This window comes from Rhea americana, unplaced genomic scaffold (assembly GCF_003343005.1).
Source record: "Rhea americana isolate MKP2758 unplaced genomic scaffold, rheAme1 scaffold_0, whole genome shotgun sequence".
Lineage (NCBI taxonomy): Eukaryota > Metazoa > Chordata > Aves > Rheiformes > Rheidae > Rhea > Rhea americana.
Window position 1 is genome coordinate 10,562,132 of NW_028185037.1, and position 21,815 is coordinate 10,583,946.

At 40.6% G+C, this 21,815-nt stretch overlaps 1 protein-coding gene across 1 annotated transcript in view; it reads right to left on the reverse strand.

The window, feature by feature from the left end:
* Positions 1-4,013: 4,013 nt before the first annotated feature.
* EXT1 (exostosin glycosyltransferase 1) overlaps positions 4,014-21,815 on the reverse strand; it is a 191,063-nt gene continuing 173,261 nt past the window's right edge. The window contains exons 6-11 of the mRNA XM_085311894.1: positions 21,012-21,130; positions 20,195-20,290; positions 17,333-17,422; positions 13,523-13,683; positions 12,384-12,555; positions 4,014-9,272 (exon numbers count right to left, since the gene is read on the reverse strand). Of these exons, the coding sequence (XP_085168020.1) occupies positions 9,087-9,272; positions 12,384-12,555; positions 13,523-13,683; positions 17,333-17,422; positions 20,195-20,290; positions 21,012-21,130 (824 nt within the window). The 3' untranslated portion in view covers positions 4,014-9,086. The remainder of the gene's footprint in view (positions 9,273-12,383; positions 12,556-13,522; positions 13,684-17,332; positions 17,423-20,194; positions 20,291-21,011; positions 21,131-21,815) is intronic.

The window sequence follows — 21,815 nt, forward strand, 5'->3', positions numbered from 1 at the left end:
CTCAAGCCATGGTTACTGCAGTGCCACACTGCTAAGGAAGATCACTGATCTCTACGGGTGTGTGGATTGGGGCTTCAAGGGAAGCATRAGTAAAACACATTTATTTTGGATTTGCTCTAGTGTTGCTGAGATCAGAATTTGGCTCTGCTCTAAGAGGGAGAGAAAACATAAATATGCTGGATTTATTTGCCTTTGGAGTGAACTAGATGGATTTCAGTACTTAAGGGGATTGCATTTAAATCATCTGCGGATTTTGAAAACAACATTATTGCTTGGTATCACAAGCAATTCCCAATTTTTAGATCATCTTGAGCTAGACTCAGGTTTAGTCATAATAGCAACTATTCTACTATTATGGTGAGGGAAATGGAATTGCAGTGAAGTGGCATACATTTCCCTTAAAAGTTATAAAATGACAACTGTTTTATTTCAGCCTCTCTTGAGAATTTACTGGATATTAAAAATAATCTTAATGTACTCACTGGTTGTCATTAACACAGTGCTTTAGCATAGTGCTTTAACTGTCTGTTTCAGGAAAAGCAAAGGACGGTGCATTTTCTTGGCAGCCTATCACAAGGTGCTGATTGCATTGTAAAAACTGTAAATTGTTATCATAGCYAAATCAAGTCGTTGCTGAATAAAAAGATACTGTGACTCCACTCTTAAAAAGTAAAATTCCACCCTTTTCCCGGCCCATAAGAACCCACTGTCTTCAACAYAACCAAGATCAATTCACACCAGTGAAAGGGCAAGAGGGGAATCCATTTATTCTTGCTGTATCAGCCCTTCATTGCTATATTTCAAATTCTATATTTTAAAATTTAAATTTTTAAATTTGGCTTTTGAAAGTCATTTTCGAAACTCTTATGTTACCTATTCTATTTTCATATTTTGTTCCCAGTTCTCTAATGCCCACAGTAGTAGCAATAGTGGGTGCATGGTGATTTGAACACCAGCAACTTCTCTGCTGTCATGTGAATCCATAGCAGGTTTAGGAGAGCAGCCTGTGAAGGGCAGATTTTCAGAAAAATCCCAGTAACCATATAGTAGCCTAGCAAATAGTGGCAGAACTGAAAGCTGAACACTTCTGAATATCTGATTACTCCCTTTCAGACTTGCACTGTCAGAAGGGCAGAGTCGGTGCAAATGGCACTGTTTCTCCAGCTCCAAGTCAAGATGCCATAAAATGCTTTGGTTTTCTAAGCTCTTCCTAAAATATTAAGACCTTTTCAGTTAGCTGTCTTCTACAGGACTAAAAAAAAAAAAAAAAAAAAAAAAAAAAAAAAAAAAAAAAAAAAAAAAAAGAAGAAGAAGAAGAAAAGAAAAGGAAAAGAAAAGCAGGAACTCAGTGCTGATCTCGCGCAGTGGATCTGCTTTTCTGCTTTGTGCTTGTTTTGTGGTCTTCAGCAGGAGCTGTTTCTAAGCATAAAGGGAGAAATTTGAGGGAAAATATCTCACAGACTCATTTTTCTGAAAATTCAAAAGTGTTTTCACTCATTATCTCAGCAGTTGTTGTTAGTATTTCCTTCTTCAAATACCTTCCAATGAAACCTTCAGAATAGCTTTATCCTATATTTTCTGGAAAGAAAAAAATAATCTGTTCCTTAATTCAGTTCACCATCACCAGTGAAGCAACAGTTAATTACAGAAGGGAAATGGGGAGGAGCTCTAGCTGAAAAGAGAAGACACTCGCAGCCTGGAAACACCCTGCTTTTCTTAATGCACAGCAGAAGTGTAGGCAACGTGCAAATGAGCTACACTGCACCGGCAGCAGCTACAGCAAGCCACTCACAAAATTCTTGCACAGACCTGAATGCAGCCTAGAGAAACAAAAGCTTGCAATAAAGCACATGATTGTGCAGCTACTGTAATATCACTCTCACCCTACTGGAAATCTCAAGAGAAATCGGTTTCTCRCTGATAATCTTGTGGGTACAATTAGCTAATAGCTTTACAAAGAGGAAGTGGAGACCTGTTTCTTTTCACTTTTGCTGATATTTAAAAGAAAAAATAAAACAAGATGTTAATCAGTGTTAACTCTCCTATCTATCTTCATTCAAATTACTGCACAGGGAGATTTTTTCAAAACGCCCTACTCTCAGATGTATATTTAAAGTTCAATCGATTACGCCTTAAATAGCCTGGGCCAGATCCATTAGCTCATGTTAGGTCAGCATAGTCCCAGTGAGTTCACTGATGTGACTGATTTATTCCAGCTAAGAATGACAGGGGTTTTGTTCTCATCTGTTTTTGTGTTTTTATTCCCAGTGTGGCAGGTTAGCCCAGGATTCCCCTCACTTCAGTACAATGCAGAGATCTCCAGTGAAGCTGGTTCTTTTATAGACTGCTTTTGTAGACAGCAGGGATGAAACAGGCTCTCTGAGGGCATCACTCATCTGACTTATTTTGGATTTCATCTCCACTGACTATACAAGGCACAAGAAGTGCACAGCAATAGCAGTGGTTCAGTTCAGCTCAGGATTGCACTTATGAAGTGCAATCTTTTCCCACTTACTACATTTYGGTTTGCATTGTGCAGCAGAGTCAGAGCACACAAACTTCACCTTTCAGGTGAAATTAARCTGGAAGATGTAAAAGCACATTTAATGCACTCCATCTTCAAACAGGCATTCAGTCCACAGGACAAATCCCCCTCCCCCCCCCCAAGATATGTGTGGGGTGGAAGCCAGGTCCCCAGCACCCACTGATTYGATCTGGAGATCTACCCCAAGTAGCCCATGCTACTTGCTCACATAGACAACAGCCTTCTGCTTGCTCCTTCAGCTGTAGCTATCTGCATTCAGCTGAATTAATTCCATTCCAAGTCATTTTATATAAATAATATGGCCACAAGCTAAGAATTAAAATGTTGAAGGAGTAGGAACATCAGTCTGGGACTGTTTTCAGTGTAACGTTTTATGGTCTTATATTCTGGCAGGGAGAAGTCCAAAGCCGGTATCAAGCAAATCCAGCTGTCAGGATCCTCTGCTTTGGAGGACTCTGCAGTGACGCAGAAATGCTGGAGTAGAGAAGACTCACCTGCTCCTCTCAGCCTGTTGCCAGGATGTGTCAGTCTTCTTCCACTGGCAGATGAGATGACAATTCATGGACCTCTCCATGCTCAGGTAGTCGGTACCCCTAAAGGGGTGCAGCTAGCTCTGGACATCTCTGAGGAGGATGAAACAATGACAAATCCTTAAAATGTACAGGTCATGATCCAAAGCCCAGTGAATTTATCAGGAAGTTTCCTAGTGTGGGATTCACCTGATAACATGTTGGTATCTACAGTGTGGGGCCTGCAAGTGAAATGCCAGCACTGTCTGTGGAGAGCAAGTAGCACCTGCAAGGTGTAATTTATCCCACAGTAAAGGACAGGTTTAAAGCAGGTGAAGAGAATCACTCCTAGAAATGCTTTGCTCCATCCCTTGAGTGTGGAGGGGGTCTGCAAGCATGAGCTTTGACACAGATGACTGCTTTGCAGGCACCTAAAATTAGGCGGGATGAACACAATCCCCTGTGACAAGGACAGGCACCAAACATTAAATATGGATGAAAAAATTAATCTATTCTCAGCCTTCAGGGACCAGCCATCCAAGGCCTCCAGGCTGGTGGAGCAGTCATRTTCACACACACACATATAGGCAGAGCTTCCCATTAACATCAACCTCACCTACCAATTACTGTGTCACAACATAGGGACACCGTGCCACCACACACAAGTGACACACAGACTGAATCTTTTTCTGCCCTTGGGTAAGGGAGTAAACCCCTGTCAACGTTGCCTGAGTAGTTACTGTTATATATGGATGCTACACCATTTACATCATCTATATATCACACATAGGCTATACATATAAGCATCTCTCTGTTCAAGCTAAGAAAGCAGATACAGAAAAAAGCCGTTAATTTAATTACCCTGAACYGGAGACACATGATGGTCACACTCCCAAATTTGCATTCGCAAGAGCACAAGTAACATTTGTTATTCTCTCTTAAAAATAAAAACACACTGCAACAGAAATGTATGTCCTTTATTAACAAATTTTCAAAATAAATCTGAAGAAAAAACGTCTTTGGTGACACTATCTATAAAAACAACCTATCTTAGATGGTAAACCTATGATGTTATACAGGTTAATGAAGTAAACCAAATTATATGGCTTTTTAATTTCTCATTCTCCCTTTTTCTCTCATTCACACCCTTGCTTTAGGTTTAATCACACCATGTTGTCAATAGTCAAACAAGGGAGGGGGGAACACTTTAAAAAAGATGTGGCAGCATGGTGAATACATTGGTAACGCATTAGAAAATTTTTCTCAAAAATGTACATTTTATACAAAATAAGGTTGTACTTTTTGTTTGCTTTTTTGCTTTACATATGCCCACCTAAGAATTCCTATTTCAGGTTTCCATTCCCATCACCCACACACTATACATATTTTCTCTCAAAATAAATACACAGGATTATGTACAAGGTCACAAGACCCACTGGATCATCACTAATCCACTGCGAAACAGTCATTAAAAAAAAACACGAAAAAATGGGATAGAGCACCCAAAAGCATCTGATGAGTCCAATAACCCCCCTTAATTTAACTCCAACTTAAAAAAGGAGCACAAAGACAATTAAAATAGCGATATAAAGGCCAGCTGGACTTAGTTTTAAACAAGGGTGAGATGCACATCATTTTGGAAGGTACTGTTTTGTCCTGCCGCAGGTGCCAGCTGAGGTACTGCCGGGGCAGACTGCCGGCGAGCTACCTCTCCGAGCACAGGACACCACTGCAAGACCCCACAAAGTCCACCCATCAGGGCCACCTTCTTTCGTTTGCCCTTCGGCAGCAGAGCCAGCCTGGAAAAACCACGAACCCACCCAGCACCCCTTGCCAGAAGAGAATATCTAATTAGAGGAAATGATAAAGTTGCTGTTGATCAGTATGTGTTATGACAACCATTGGGTAGTTCATATTTTGGGCATAGGGAGAGAGAAAAAACTGCATTTAATGTCAGGAAACTTAATGGTTCAAAACCCCACTTCTATGAAGCCTACTTGTAGCTGGTTCTTTCATTGTTTCAGCATCAAATGATCATTTCCTTTCTTGAAATGATGTTGTTTTGGTAAATGAGCTATTTTAAAAGGCGCTCATTGGTGAAAGATTAATTTCTTTGTCAAAGTTGGCTCTAAAAAGAAATTGAAATCTGAAATCAATCAAATTCATGATGTTTTCAAATGGAAAAGAAGATCAAAGTGCTTGATAGTCATGCATTAGCACACTGGTGTAATCATTATGAAACTGTTATAAAGCTTAAAACACTCACTTTCGGAAAAAGTTATGGTAATAATTAGAGTTTTTCACAAAATAGAAAGAAGGCAAAAAAAATCTCATACAGGTCCAAGGGACTGCAACGAGAGCCAGGCACTTTCAATCTTGGAAGTTTGCCCCTACTTTTTGTCTCATTTTTGTCATTATGAAACCCTCCTCCAGCAACAGATCTCATTTAAATTATAACTGGGAAGGGTTGGTTTCTTTCTTTCCTTTCCTTTTCTTTCTATCCTTTTCTTTCTTTTTTTTTTCATTTCTTTCCTATTCTTTTCTTCCCTTTTCTTTCTTTCTTCCCATTTCTTTTCTTTCTTTCTCTTTCCTTCTTTCTTTCTTTCTTTTTCTTTCTTTTTAATAAATTCAATTAAAAATTCATCGGGTCTCCCAAACTCTAATACCTATTTTTATTTTGTTTTAATGGCATGGACCTATTCACATTCATCCACCCATCTCACCCCTGATTAAATTAAGGTCAGTAACCTTTATGAAAGGCCACATGCGTAACACTGTAACACTCAGTCAAGTCATCAGGCATTCAAGTACCTGTAAAGTAAAGGCTAACATAGCCTGCTGTTAATGAAAAATAAAATAAACCCTACAAAAGGAGCAACAAGGAGTGAGCCTTGTTTCAGCACCATCTGAATTAATGGAAAAAAGAATAAAGAACCATTAATGCTCACATAGGATGTGATAAAAGGGTGGTTTCACTCCCTAAAGAAACAGAACAGCCCTATGCACCACCAATACACACAGGAGTCTTGGAAACATGCCTGGTGTCCTTGGGAGCAGTGGCTGATAACGTCCGCACCCTGCATGGCACGCTGAGTTTCTAAACTGAGTCCGTATCCAGCTCTTTCCCTCCATCTCCACCCGTGGACACAGGGCTGAGGTCATTATCACCACTGGCCACCAAGTACATTCCTTCCTAGAGAGACGGTTACGCCTCGGTAACGTGCTCCAAAGAAAAATGCCCATACCCTTCCGAATCCATTCTGGAGCTAAGCCTTTTATTGTTACTTGTTTAATTTGCGATCTGTAAACAGAAGGAACCTTGAACCATGGTCAGAGTTAGCTTTGCACAGTCTTTCAGCTACCTAAAAAATGACGTTAACAGAATGCCAGAGAGCTTAAAACCTTGGCCTTACTTGCTGTACTCCGAAAATGGCAAGCTACTCCCATTTTGGTAAAAAAAACAACCTATATGTCCCCCCCAAATAGTATTAAACAAAACCTTAGCAGAATTCAGTCCTCAGTTTTGTAGAACGAGTGACCAAGGAGTCCCCTTCTCTCCCCCTGCCGGGTTCCTCTTGCTGGTGACAGACCCACTAACTATTTCTCAGGGCTTCAAACATCCTCATGGATACATCCACACGCTTGCCTGAAAGCTGGGATACAAGTAAAGCAGGAACTGTGCCAACCTCAACCAGCATCAGACAACATTCACCAAAATCACAAGTCTAAGGAGAAGACATATTCTAGCCCCTGAAAGAAGACTGACTTTCAAAAGGACAGCAGGGTATGGGAATTGCTGAGCAATTCACCCCAGAAACCCCTGGACTTTGCCTTTGCCTGCAAATAAGCAAGTGCAGAACTGGCAGCAAAGGGAAGCAAAGTTCAAGTTTTATGGGATTTGAGGAGCTGAATTAGCAGCTCACCAGAACTGGCAGGAGAATATTCTGCTCCCCTTCCTTCCCTGTTCCTGTTTTTTCACATCTTTGWGTCTTTCCACATCTCTCCCCATGCTGATTTAACTTGCTAGAAAGCCATAAATCACTGGGCAGCTTTCTGCCACTTCAGTGAGTTAAATGGGCTCACGGAAATGTTTGATGGGCACCAGAACTGGCCAAAGGTCTGAGGTGAGACCATGTGGCCAGGTCCTGGGATGGGCCAGAGAGCAGTGCGAGTGGAAGTGGTACCTCTTCCCCTCAGCAGCAGTTTGTGAGCTAGAGTCTCTCACACACGATTTGGCAGATTCCTTTAAAGATTTGGTTCAAATTTAACACAACGTGTCAGGAACTGGCTGCTTCTGTGCCAACTGACCGTGTGTTGTTCAAGTATCGCAATGCGTGTGAAAAACAAAGCATTTTTTGTGAGTCTTTACATGTCAGTTTGCATAAATACAATCAGCAATATGCCCTTTGCACTTTCAAAGCCACTTTCAGTCCAGGAATTCTGATCTTACCATCAATAGCAATTACTTAGGCTTCACAGCATTCCCTCCACAACCAGTAACTTACTTTTACAAAGAAGGAAACTTGAGGCATACCTCAGTTACGGGAGATGCTTAAAGCGCTTAATAAATCAGCATCTGAACCTGAAATTAAAATAAAAATCTTGGTCCAAGCACCTTCTTATTACTCTAGCTATTCTTCACCCCTGTTGTTAGACAGCCTAGCTACAAGGAATGAGGTATAGACATATGTCTTCTGGGCATTGACACCAAACCCTCACTGTGGCTTTAACATTGTTCTTACCAATGTTACAGTATTCTCCAAAACATTTTTAAAGTGCTTATTGTCTTAGCAAATTGGAATGGTATCTTTCTAAGCTTTTGCTTTTTTTACCACTTTTGTTTTAATTCTTTAATTTAAAGAAACACCTAAATAAGTAAAGCACTACAGAGAAGTAAATAACTGCAATACTTCTATCTAAAACTCTTCTATTTTAAATGATAAAACCATTGTTAAGCATCAACAACATCTGTATTTCAGAGTAGATTTTTTTCGTCCAAATTACCCCTAAACATACCTCAAGTACATTTAGAAGAACTTGCTGCCACGAATACCAAATAATTGGCAATGCAGTTGAGTTCAGATGTCCAAAGTCCAGGAGAAAATTTCTCCATCTATTTGCACGTCAGCAACTTCACACACACAAAAAAAAGACCTGCCATGATTTGATTTCATATAAAACAATTTGTTATAGGCTGAATTCCTGTATTTCAAGGACTAACATATCTTGTTTTTTGCCCAACAACTCTTTCCACCCCTACAGCCCTTCCAGCCTGGAGCAGTGCTTAGACATGGTGAGGGTAATTTGGTATGAGAGTAAATGGCACTGAATTCTTGCTGTGCACGAAGCTCTTTCTGTCCTTTGCGTTACTGGTTTGTTCCTTGGCAATAATGCTCCTCTCCCCTTTAAAAACAAGGCTGACTGTATTTAAAAGTAAGATCCTCAAACAGAAGGATCTTAACGCTAGTTTTATGCATTGGGAGTTCTCCAAGTTTTCTGTCCATTCAATGGAATTTTGCTATACTGGCTGCTGTTAGCTTGTGGAAAACTCAGAAAAAAAAAAAGTCAGCAGCAAGTGGAAAACACAGTACTTAATTTCTGTCCTGCTTGTGCTCTATTTGTTTCTGTAACTGCTGCATTTTCTCCCTGTGAGGGGAAAATGAATGAAAATTGCAATCAAATGCATGTGAGAAAGAAATGGCAGCTTTGAAATATTCACAACCAACACAATTTTGATTAAAGAAAGAACTCTGTTTTTAATAGTTTTTTTGATCATTAAAAAAGTTTAAACCTGCATAGCAATCATTTCAAAAATAATTATTTAATGTTCCATAATGAAACTGTACACAACCTAGTCTCGAGCGACAGAAGCCTGTGAGGTGGTTTGAAGCAGTCCAGAGCAATGAACCCCTGGGAGCCGTGAATCAGCTTTCTGTTTTCAGGAATTTTCTGTCCTTGGTACAGTCTGGCTCCTTGTGTCAGTGGATCTGCGCTGGGCAGGGCGAACAGTTCAGTCCCCTCAGCAGGGCTCCTCAAAGTCGTTCAATGTCTCGATACTTCTTCCTCAGAATGGAGACCTGGTCTTTAAAGAGGACAGGGTCGAGCCTCATCTGAGAATGGATCAGCGGCATATAGCCAAACCAGCTGGCAAAAGTGTTCATGCAGCTCTGTCGCTGGGCAAAGTGGTCGGGGTCAGCCCAGCGCGACGCCCTGGAGGTCTGCGCGGAGAGAAACACAGAAATCGGCCATCAGCGTTGATGAAACCACCCGAAAGGCAGGAGGCCTCACGTCATGCTGCAACAGGGTTTGAGGTCACCTCGCTCCACAGCAGCAGCAGGAGGCTGAAGTCTAGCCAGTGGCTATTTTCCAACCACGGGAATGAAGCTGTGCCCATAGGAGGAGCTGGCCACCGCATGGGCCTTTGCTTGGAGAAGAGGCAGTGCAGGAAGGCGACCTGAACCTGAACCCTCACTGCCAGCAGCCCTCACCTGGAGCACAAGCACCTCCGGGCAAGCCTCCCAGAGCCTGTCAGCACACTAACTCACAATCTTTCTCTCTCTCTCATTTTTTTAAAACCCACAAGCTATTTAGGAGAGAGGAGAACAAGTCATTAAAAAAAAAATAAAAAAGGGAATGAAAACAAGGACACCATTTTCCACTAGACGTACAAATCCTAGAACCAGCTGCTGCCCATGGCCTTCAGCCATAAGAGGAAAATGCTATGAAATTATTACAGATTTTTCAGGTCAAAAACGCACTTTTGTGGTCTAGACCTGCAAAAATTTATACACAAGTAATTTCATATTGTTTGCAATTAATCTCAGTGCCACTTCATACATGCCTAAATTTACTCATGCATGTGAATGTCCTGCATGTAAAAGCAGGATGCTCCCAAAAATCAGACTGGCTGAGAGCAGTATTTAAGACAGAACAATCTCAAGCACTGAGAAAATAAGCTGAAATTGCAGAAACATCACATTAAACTCCAATCTGAGGAAAAGATCACAGGTTGTCTTTACACAAAACACTGTGGTCCGATTTTCCAAAGCTCAGAGCAATTGTAATTCCAATGAAAGTCCACAGAAACTCAGCACTTCTGAAAAAAATAAGACCTTAAAGCTTTGAAGCAATTATTATTCTGTATCTGTGCCTAAATTACATGTAAAAATATAGTGCAAGTTAAAACTACTGTTTAAGAGAAACTATGGATGCTAGGGAACCACTAAGTTGTTTTGTGCCACTTCTCATGCATTTCTATAGGATTTTACTTCTATTTCCACACCACTTTAGAAACAAATATAAATTCATAAACTCAATGTGTGTTAATTAAAATGTGAGGAAATGGGTAGTCAGGGAATTGCCAAAGGAATTTGGTATCAGACTTGATCTTTATCCAAGGCTTGTTCAGTTTAGCTAAAGTGGTAGGTTATAATGTACATTGATTCCAGCCTCTTGATTATACACAGCCACTAAAGAGCAAGCAAAATCTTGCTGCTAGAGGATTACAGCAGACATGCTGGCCATTAGCAGTGAATTTCCATATGACCATTAATCTCTGTCACTACACTGAGGTTACAATAATTTTTTATTTGCCTTTCAAGGAATTATGAGCATGGTCTACTACATTTCCCAAAGCTGCAGAAACAACTTGTTTTAAAGAGAGAGTTATAGTTCACGGTTAACTCACGTGAGCTCTAAAAAAAGAAAAATACATGCAGAGACTGCGCAGAGCAGCCAAAGCACAGCCCTGTGGACTAGCAGAGCTCAAACTGGAAGCAGTAAGTAGCTTCGGATGGCACTTCATTGTTAGTATAAGGTCTCCTCCGTGCCCAGATGAGTCAGAATTACTGAATATTACATATAAATCAGATTAAAATGCAGTGTAAAATAGATGAGGGMGTCTACAGCCTGCCTTGGGCACTCCTCAGTCCAAGATCCAGAATATTGGATAATGCTAATAGAAGATAATGTGAGAGGAAAACAGAGGGCCCCTAACTTCTCCCTTTTYCCCCAGTAACCTGGATACAGATTATAGTGCTGATCATGGACACCAYGGCAGCACAGATGGGAGGTTGTTTAGGATTTGCAGCTTCTATGCTCTTAATCCCATCACTTGCTCATATAAGGCAGAAATAGTCCCCTAAACCTACCAAGCATCTGTGTTATTAAAAGGTGCATCTATTTCTGCAGGAACAGAATGTTTATCCAACGGCTAAAAGAAGCTCTAAAACAAGTATTTTATGGCAGCCAGTGAGAGATCATAACCATTGGACAAAATGTTCATCTTGGRAAGAATTGTTTAAAAAGCTAAGTTACCTCTGTTGTTAGAGTCTAATGTCAGTGCTTTACTAACCCTATAAATTTTTACATAGCATGAGTATGGCTCTGTACATGACATTCATTAATAAAAATTAAAAATATAAAATCTTTTTAGAATTTACTTCTGCTTCTAGCATTGCCTGACTAGGTCTTAGTTCCAGAATACGGAAGTCTAAACAAACTCAATCACCACAATCAACTCCAGTCATCAGGTCCATGAGTTTGGAATCACCATGCTCAGTGATCCTAACTAGAAGACTACTGCACATCAAGGAGTTTATCATCCATGTAATAGTTGACCTGAGAAAGCACAGGCCCATGCTGTGCTGCTCACACTCCTTGGCTACAGGGCAAACTTAGCCAGCTAATTGTAATGGAGGGCCTGTAGGCAGCTCCCATTAGGTGTCCACCTAGGAATCTTCCTCTTTGTCTAAAGGTGAAGCAGCATGTTCTCAGGTGAACATCCTTTTGCTTGATGAATAGGATTGACTTCTTCTAAGAAAATTCTACAAGAGCTCTAAGACCAAAATGTGGTCTTCACCATGGATGGGATTTGCACAGCACTGTGCTCTGACTGAGAGGTCCATCAACTGCTGTATCATCTTGGGGTTCTCAGCATCATAAGGGACAAAAGATTTAACTGCTAATCTTTTCTCCCACTCCTATCTTTCAATATTCTAATTAAACATTGTATTATATTTAAAGATTCAAATGAGTATTCTTTCTTATGGAGATCTAGAAAGAACTGGTACCTACCAGTATACAGCACCATAAAGAATAAAATATGAGAAAACTATGAAGAGAAGCTGTCATCCACATATAGATACTTGCTTTTTCTCCTTTGAGATTTTCTTTCATTAAAATAAGCATACTTAAAGTCTGTTTACAGTTCTGTTAAACTAAAAACTGCAAAAAAATATAGTAGAATTGAATTCATTCTATAAATCTAACCTGTCAAAAAGCGTATTAACAATACATCTCAATAGCTAAAACATGCTGTGGATACATACCTGTCCCATCATGGTCTCCTTATACTGTTTTTTCTGTGTTACTTTGATTGGAGGCAATTTTGTCACGGCTGACACCAAAAAATTCATGAGAATGTCCTCACAATTGGCCAGTTGGTCCACCATATTCTTTAGGCTGGCAGGCAGGTAATGAGTGTACAGGTAGTGATAATATCTGGGAAACCAACAGCAGGGTTATTAATATAAGTCACTTTGTTTTCAGGGACTATGAACTCCAAGGAATTCGTGTCCCAACCGAGATACATATTTTGTATGCAAGTCTGGATACACCAGATCTACTCTTTGGTCTCATCTCCAACGAGAAGGGAGAACAAATCCATATCTCATCAAGGCAATAAATAGTGTTATTGGAGAAACCAAATATTTGCCCAGTTTTTTAACTGTGTTAAAAGAAATAACACTGACCTAAGTGTGAGATAATGGAGGAGGAAAGAGAACTCCTCATGCTATATTGTGATAGCCAACGTTGATGAATCTATTCTCCATTTCTTCTTTCAAAACTGTGTCGAGAATTAGCCTACTATTTTCCTTCTTGTTAAATCACTTTCCTCTGGGCCTACATTAACCCCTTCAGCTCCTCTTCTCTTTTATAGAGAAGAGCACCAAGTACTGCAGAACTTTTTGACTYTCTCTTAAAATCTGAAGAGAACTTCAGTCCACTGAAGTCCTAACGACAGGCATTTTCTCCAGTCTGCTGCACTGCTCTGTGATGTGCCCACTGCACTATATTTCTAGAGTAGTCAGAAGACTTTGCAGACTGCAGCTGTCAGCCAACACATACCCAGAGCTGGGCTGGAAGTAACCTCCTTTCTGCTATGCTACAGGCCGTTCAGCCGAGCAGCTTAATGAATTTGGGAACTCTTTGAAGTGTGTAATTCCTGATGTTAAAAAGAGCAGTCTGACTGCCTCAAAATACAAGTGACTTCAAAGAGACCCAACAAGCGCAATAATGATTACCAGATCCCCAGAGCTAAACCAAGAACTTAAATTATTACCCCATAAAAAGTAGACCCATTTATTATCTTTCCATTTTTTTCCCTCCACCGGAAGAATGCTCTTTATTCCCTCCACACTATTTTGTTTAAGAGAGAAGGAAGACAGCAGATGCTCTGGTTTCTTACTTGTGGTAAATAGCAGCTCCTGTCAATACCATGGAATAGTCATTAGTCCATTTGGAGGTATAGCCCCATCTCTCCTTAGTGTTGTCCCAGAAGTGACTGCGAGCAGGATACCCTACAATCCTCTCTGGAAAACTCTGCCAAACTGTAAAGGCAAAATCCACCTGCAGACAAAGGCACAGGCCAAATGAATAGCCAAATTGTTTCAACAAATGTCAACAAAACAAAATATTACTTTGCCATTAATTCATTATTCAGAATCTTGAAACTGTTGCAAAACATTAATTCTATGTATTCATCAGCAAATTAAACTGACTGCTTGACATTTTGCCCTATAATTATGCACATTTTAATGTTTCCTGTTAAAGGGAGTCTAGAGCATCACAGCATTACATTAACATTTTCAAGCTTGCCCTTTACATATCAAACCTTTTCAAGTTAYAGAAAGAATAGGTGTAGATGCATGTATTCATAGTTAGATGCACTACAGTGGTAATAGCCATGTGGTAAACTGAACCTTTTGCACATCTTCATGCATCTCACTTACCTACTATTCCAGTACTGTCAACACAAAGCTCTGAAAACAAGGAGTCAAATACTTCAAATTGTAAGGGTGGCTCAGAAAGATTAAAACAAATAATCAGTGTGCAGTGCTTCTACATTTTCTTTCTGTTCCAAGCCTTTGAGGTACATACACTTCATGTTTTAATTTAAGACTGTCTATATGGCCAAGAGAGTTAAATGCACATCTTGAAAAAAGAGGAAGATAGCATTCCCATGTAGTCATACAGCTTTAGGAGCCTGTGCTTTAAGAAAAATGCTCGATACTGTATGAACCACAAGAAGATTTTTGTCTTGCTGTAAATACTTTAATAACTTAAATCTCTGAGAACTACTAGACAAATCTTAGAGACAACAGGAAAGGAATGATTGGGGTAGTCTGCAGCTGGCTTATCAGCTCTGGATTTGAATGGAGCTTGGTAAAAATACATATGGATAGCTTTTTTTTTTTTTTTTTTTTTACCAATGTAAAATTTTTAACAGTCCCCTCATTTCAATTTATGTCTTGCAGCCCAAACCAGCCCAAATTTTTAAAAGAATTAAAGATAATTCTTATTGCCCCAGCCAAAACCATGCAAACAAGGGATTCGTTTCTACAGTGCATACAACGTTCTCTCTCAGTACCCAAGGGACTAAAAGTTTGCTCAAAAATACTCGAAAAACCTTTCAAGAATACAGCCTCAGTCAGAGGTTTAGAGGTTAGATAAAGAATTGCAGCTATGAAAACAGTTACATTGCGTGTGATCATTGTCAGACTTCCCTCATTTACAAGTGTTTTTATGAAACAGAAGAGTCGCACATGTACTGGAACACAAAGTTAGGGACTGGTTCTTTTCTTTCAAGTTGATTCAAGGAATCTGAGGGCAACTAGAAAGACAATGTGCACAAACTAGTTATCGTTGTGATAGTTCTGATCTCATCCAAATCAATACCACATGAAAGCACTGAAGGTTTTCTCCCTGTAAAGGCCTTTCCCATAAAACCTGACATCTGTTTTCTTTAGAGAAGTTGGAGAATAAATAAAATAAATACCAAGGCAGCTACATTCAACATCCTCACTTGCGCATTTTAACATCTATCCTTGTACCAGTGAGAGGCACTAAAACAACTATCCTAAGGGAAATTTCCCTTTAGAAAAAACCTCCAATTTCTCATCCTATGTAATTTTCAGCAGCGTTATCACTCAGCTGATCAGCAGGAAAAGGCAATGAGTGTCTTAAATCCCCATATCATTTCTTATCCATGTTGATTTCTAATTACTTCCCATACAAACAATCTTCTTGGCATGTGGGTTGCTCCTTGCCCCAGGGGAATTATGCATCAATCCTTTGGGAATAGAAACCTTTTACTAACCCTAGAGCTGATAACTATTCCTCTAGACTGGAGCACGATCATGTTCGACCACATTTGAAATTCCCTTCCCTGGGCTTCTCCACGATGACCTCACATGACAAGCCAGTTTCAAGTGAAGTTTCACGCCAAGCATTTCCCATGCTTGAGACATGCTCTTTATTTACACAAGTCATATGATCATGGAATTGAAGCAAGAGAAAAGCCYCAATTCTTCAAAGTGAACCACTCGCCCTGCTGACCTGGGCATCCAGGGACAGACATATTGAAGCTAAAACGTCTCTGCTAACCAGAGGGGCTAGCCAGCTGCTTCTCTCGGCAGCCCCGGCACCACGGGGCTTGCACAGCTAATATCCACACTGTGAACAAGGAATATTGGCAGCAAACCGCCCACATGAGGGAAAAAGCCACAAAGAAATGTGGACATCGTTTCACCCAACACCAAATATTTGTATTTTAGAATGTTTAGCATAAAACATAGCCAAGTTGAACGAGAAATGTTATTTGTTTAACACGCATTCCAGAAGCCTGACTGACTCCAAAGACTGGAAGAGACCAAAGACCAGGCAAAACAAAACAAACCTAAAAATTCTCATGGGATCAACAGGCTAGATTACTGTAAATACCACCACCATGCAGTGATGTCCCTGACAGGCCTACCATGGCCCTCAGGGCAGCTGAGACTTTTACCCTTCATTTTGAAGAACAACCTGCTTAGGAACTCCAGGTTTAGGATTTTTTATTTGAGGGTCTTTCATTTGGGAGTTAGGTTTTTTTCTGGCCATGTAGGACTTTGCACACAAGTGATAGTGGCTGTAGACTTCCTCATCCAGCAGGAAGCACCAAGGTGTAACCTTGAAATCAAAAAGGTTCAATGCCAATGACTTCTTCCATCTGTGCAGCAGAAGAGGGTTACAATGGCTCTTCCTGGTGCAGACTGACCAAAGCACAGCAAATCCATACTGGGAAGAAGAGCAGTTGCAATCTCATGCATTTACAACAAATTCACTGAGACCTTAGGGTTTATAGCAGTGACTGCTGGCTAATGTTAGATGTTCCTTCACTAACAAATAAGCAGTAATAGCGTCAGTGAAAGGTCCACAYCACTGACAAGAAAGCAGTTTTATGAAGGTAGAGCAGGGAGATGGAAATGGATATAAACATGAAAAAAAAAAGGAAAACATAAAAGAAAACTGAGTTTTTCAAGCTATTCCCTGGCCATCATTAATAATGTATTTCCCAAATATTGCACTCTATATAAATTGTCATCAATTTCCCCCACAGTTCTCAGGAAGTGATTCCAGAAATCAATACTCCTCCCAGGTGTAAAAATTGTTTTTTTACAGTATCTTTCTTTTCTTAGTGCAATCTTGCTCTTGGCACAAATACTCCAACATCTAAACCAGCAAGGATCTCCAGTTCTGTGGGATGACAAGAGTCAGCAAGAGAGCATGTCTTAGCGCAAATGAGAAACCTCGCATTAGGGTGGAARTACTGTCTTCTGGAGTGACAGCAACCCCCTACTGCTGACATCCTTTCCTTCCCCACCTACACCMCTACTGGTAATGTGTGGGGAAAAGAGCTACCCCAACCAGAAAAGTGAGAACAGATATTAAAGCAGACTGCTCTTGGCTGCCTACACCCGCCTGCAGCTATGTAACTAAAATAATAAAGAATGGAAGAACCATATGCTAATGATGAGCCAATTAACCAGGGCAAAAAGCTCCTCTGATGGCAGGCGGCGGCAGGGCTTCTGAAATAAGTGCAGCACATTAAACCTGAGGAGTATAGCAGGAAATATTTTAACATTTGCTCACTGGAAACCCAAGAGAAGAGCCCCTCCACTGTGTTCAGGGTGAGTGGAGGAGCCAAGGAGATTTCCAAGACAACAGAGCTCCTTACCTCAGTGGTTGAAAGCACGGTGTCCTCATCCAGACTTAGCACCGCATCTGTAACTATGTTATCGTAGGGTAGGAAGCGACTGCTCATAACCTGTGGGTATCCAAGGCAGGAAGGGGAGGGAAAAAATCAGTTGAAAGGCTCATTTACAATGGAAATATTCTTYTGTTGCTCACTCTCATTTCCTTTCATCTGAGGCACAGCGTGCGTCTCTATCTGATGGAAAGGATCCCTCAGCTCAGGAGTGAAAGACTGTCATTATCATCATCCAGAAGTCAACTTGCTTCTTGTGCTTAAGGGATTAATTTCTGAACAGATCTCTTGCTTTGGAGCGGGCTACCTTCCTTAGGTGACAAACTGTAACTGTATGCACCGATGGCCAGATGTATCTACAGTTTCTTTAGGGAGGATTTTCTCTGGTAGCTAGGATTGTCGTTCTGCCTTCCTGTGGGATATGAGGATCAAAGATAATGAAGTGCTGAGAAGGACTTTGTAGCATTCATAAGGTTACACAGCTGGGAAGCTAACAAGTCCAGGTCGTATGTCCAGGGCTTTGTCTATTGACGGAAGTAATGCTACTAGTGTAAAGCGATACAACTCCATCTCTGTGCATTGCTGCTGTATCAACAAAGCTACTGTCAAATGGAGCAACTTCTCCCACCAGAGAAGGAAAACAAGCTAAAGAACATGAAAACATTGTATCAGATGAGCTTCACATGCATCAGGAATTATACTGGTATCATTGCATCACTTTTAAAGTCACGTTCTTAAGTGACATCACGATATGCATATAAAATCTATATGCACCATAGGCTTTTAAAAATTAGGCCATGATAGTTCTAAAAGCAGTAGGAAATAGATAGGAGAAAGTGATCAAATAGGTAACAACAAGAAATGAGAGTCCATATGGTTTCTTTACCAGACTAATTAGCACCTTTGGAGAACTGATGAGTGGAAATAAGGACAAAGCACTATTTTTTTCCCTCACTTGCTAGAAAAAATAGCCTGACTAGTTAATAGACTCTTTGCTTGTGTATAAACAAATGGGTAGGCTACCTATGCTTATCTTTTGACAATTGTGGAGGATATCATACTACTCTTTGAAAACATTTATCAACTTATTATGCCAAAAACAAAACTAAAAAGTCAGGACATATAAGACGAAATCACTGCGGAAAAAGGGACAAGGGATCTATGCCCAGACCCAGAGAAAGCTCTGTCTCCCACACTCATTTTGTTCACTGCTGTGTTCTTCTTGAGAGCATCTCTTCATCGCTATGAGGCAGAGGCCAGGGTTGTGAAAAAGAGGTCACCTGCCAGGTGTTGAAGGTTTTGCTTTGCTTAGGCAAAGGCAAAGCAGAGGAAGTGACTGTCAGGATAGGAATTCTCATCCTACTCTTTCATAGGCTGTGTAAAATAGGATTATCCATGCATTTGTTTTTGTTGTGAAAGCTCCCTGTTGTAAAATGGGTGTGATAATATATCCTGATTTCATGGGGGAAGAGTGAAGATTAGGTAAAGAGAGACCTCTGTGATCCTCTGGACAGAATAATTCTGTCTGCCAATATGCTTCAGTCAAGTTTGAATACGAAAAGTAGTTCCTTTGTACAACCTTTGAATTGTACTGCTCTGGCTCTGCAAGCCTTGTCTAAACAAACAGCTTTTCTGTACAAGAAGCCATTTGGCATACTTTGGGATATTACAGAGAAGAGACTGTCCACTATAAACACACCTTTGTGTACTCAGGAGACTCATTTGTAATCTAAACAGTGCCTGGGCCAATTTCTACATACCCTGTCAAACTGGTCAAAGTTTCTCTCCTCTATCTCACCTCTGAAAGCTTTCCAAAAAGAAAGAAAAGAAAATCCTATAACGTCCAAAAAGCTTAGAAATTTCTATAGTCTTTCTCAGCCACAGCTCTACTRATACTGTTTACATGGCTAACTAAGGCAAGAGCCATTAGCTGCCAACTTAGCAGAGCCCTTGCTCTTCCCTTGTTAAGTCAACTGGGGAAAAGAGCAAAGACACGACTGTAAATTCAAAATAGGATTATACAGCCAAGCAGCTAAAAGTTCACTTTGCAAATGTAGAGCTTGAGAACCGAGCTATAGARATAGAGATCAGAGAGGAGACCAGCCCAAGTGCATCTGCAATCAAAGTACAGAGGCAACAAGTCCTGCTTCTCTAAGGCCTGGTTTTGGAGAGGAACCATCCACCCCAGTGTGAATTTTTTTTTTCAAAAAAAGTCCTCTTCTCTCATCTGGGTGCTGGTTATTTAGACTTAGTGCAAGTGAAAGGACAAATGAACAAGCAGGTTGCACAGTAAGAAATGTCACAGTAGTTTTGTCCCCATGTGAGTGCCCCTGCTCCTTTTTTTTTGCTTTGAGATCCCATCACTGACTGCAGTATCCCGTTAGGCCATAAAGAAGGAACTTTTCAAAGGCAGGTTAACACATTMATTTTCATCTCTTCCTCTGCTTTTGTGCTCACAATTGATCCCTAAATCTTGCATCTGACTGCTCAGATTGAAGGAATTCAGTTTCATCACTACTTTTATGCGCTTGCAGATTGACAGAATTCTCCAAAATGGGGTCAGCATTACCTATTCTTGGAGGCACACCTCAAAACAGTCCCACCTGTGAATCTCAGACTCACAGCACTAATTGCCAGGCTGATGATTACTGAGAGCACAAACCTCAAGCATCAAACATGAATCCATGATCAAGTTGATACAAAGGGCCATGTAAAAGAAAGGGGCTGTCACACAGCTGGGAACTACAAAGCTTTCATCAAAGCTGTTGGAAAATAAATTCTGGTCCCACTGGAGAATACATGCAATCTTTTATGGTGCTCCTCTCCACCTACCTTGCTCTCTCCTTCAATGACTATGACAGGCACAGAAGTGGCAGGCCAGCGGTGTTTGGCTGGGAGGGGTTTATCACAATTCCATAAAACAATGATCTGAAAAAGAACATTAGACCATGATCAGAGACCTTTCTGGCAAAGCAGTTCAAACCCTAAGGACTCAGTCTCCAGACAGAAATGTCAAATTCAAGTTGGGAATTTCCAAATCAACAACATGATACAAATCTGTATAAAAATAACACTTCTCATGGTAATTTCACCCATCCTGACTGTATACAACACACATCCTCTAAAGCAAATGCAGGCTGATAAGGAACTCAGGAAGTCTCTAGCCCAGGTCACAAGGACGTCACTAATTTACTTTGGCACTCATGAAAGGCTAAAGCACTTGTGACTCTTTACTGTAAGAGGGTGCTCCCGTTGAACTCCTTCGAGTTTACTTTATTGAAGCCAAAGTCCTGCTACTGCTGAGACTAAGAGGGCAGGAGGAGGAAGGAAGATCATGTAGGGGCCCTTGAGGCGTAAGCACTCCCTGTCTGCAGCAYATGCAATCCCGATCTTTACAGTGCAGCCACTATTTTACCTGTCTCAAGAAACAAATCCAAATAACTGAATTATTGTCTCTGTTGCCCTCACACTATACTCAGAATTTGTTATTTTCCATGCACACAGCAGAAGTCTCACAGAAAAGAGATATCAGAAAGGAAATAAAGGTGGAAAACTAGACTGAGAAGGCCTAACATCAGTAGGCTCTTCACTCCTGGGTTAGTACTTTTGTCTCCAGTGTGATTAACACATAATAAATAGTGTTGCTTACCTGTGCACAGTACTGGGACTTGGCTACAGCAACCAGGAGTTTCAGCACAGGCTGAGATTGGGAAACCAAGGGAGTTACTGCATGGATTACGGCAGTGAATGTGGAGAGAGGCTTCAGACCTGAAACAAAGAGATACAGGTTCAGTAACGACAAAATTGCCCCATGTAAGTAGAGATTAAAGGATTCTGAGAAGGAAAAAAAAATCTACACTTAATGAAAACCTTGCCATATTTTAYCAAGCCACCTTCTTTAGTCTCAGACAGCAGTTCCAGATGCTTCTGAAGAGATCTCCTTCTCTTTAACTTCTGTGCCCTCTGAAATCTATTTTCRGAAATGCCCTATTGACATCTAGTTTGTTCAGCCAATTTTTTTTCTTGACGTTGGCTCTGTTTCCCTGCCAGGTTCTACGGATATATATGGATATCTCCAGAATTTCCAAAAGTTTGTTGAGTTTCCTCAGTCCCCATTGCACCCTCTGTCTGATTTTTGCTCCTTCTTGATGGATTCCCATCCATTCTCACCTTCAGTTACCTCCTGGGCTGGTAATTCTGCTTGCAACCTTGTCTTCCATTCCGRTATTTTTGTCTTGCTATGTTTTCCTTTTCCATCTAAAATGATACGTTCTACTTGCTTATACCCTTCATTACTGCTTTCAGTTTTATCTACATTCATCTGTGTGGGGTCACAGTCATTCTTCATCAAAATTCCCACAGAAACCTTYTTCTCCTTTAACATGTAACTGTGATTTTTTAGCAGGTGGGCAGTGCACATCCACATAAGTGGGATGGTAAAGGCTGTGCCAAA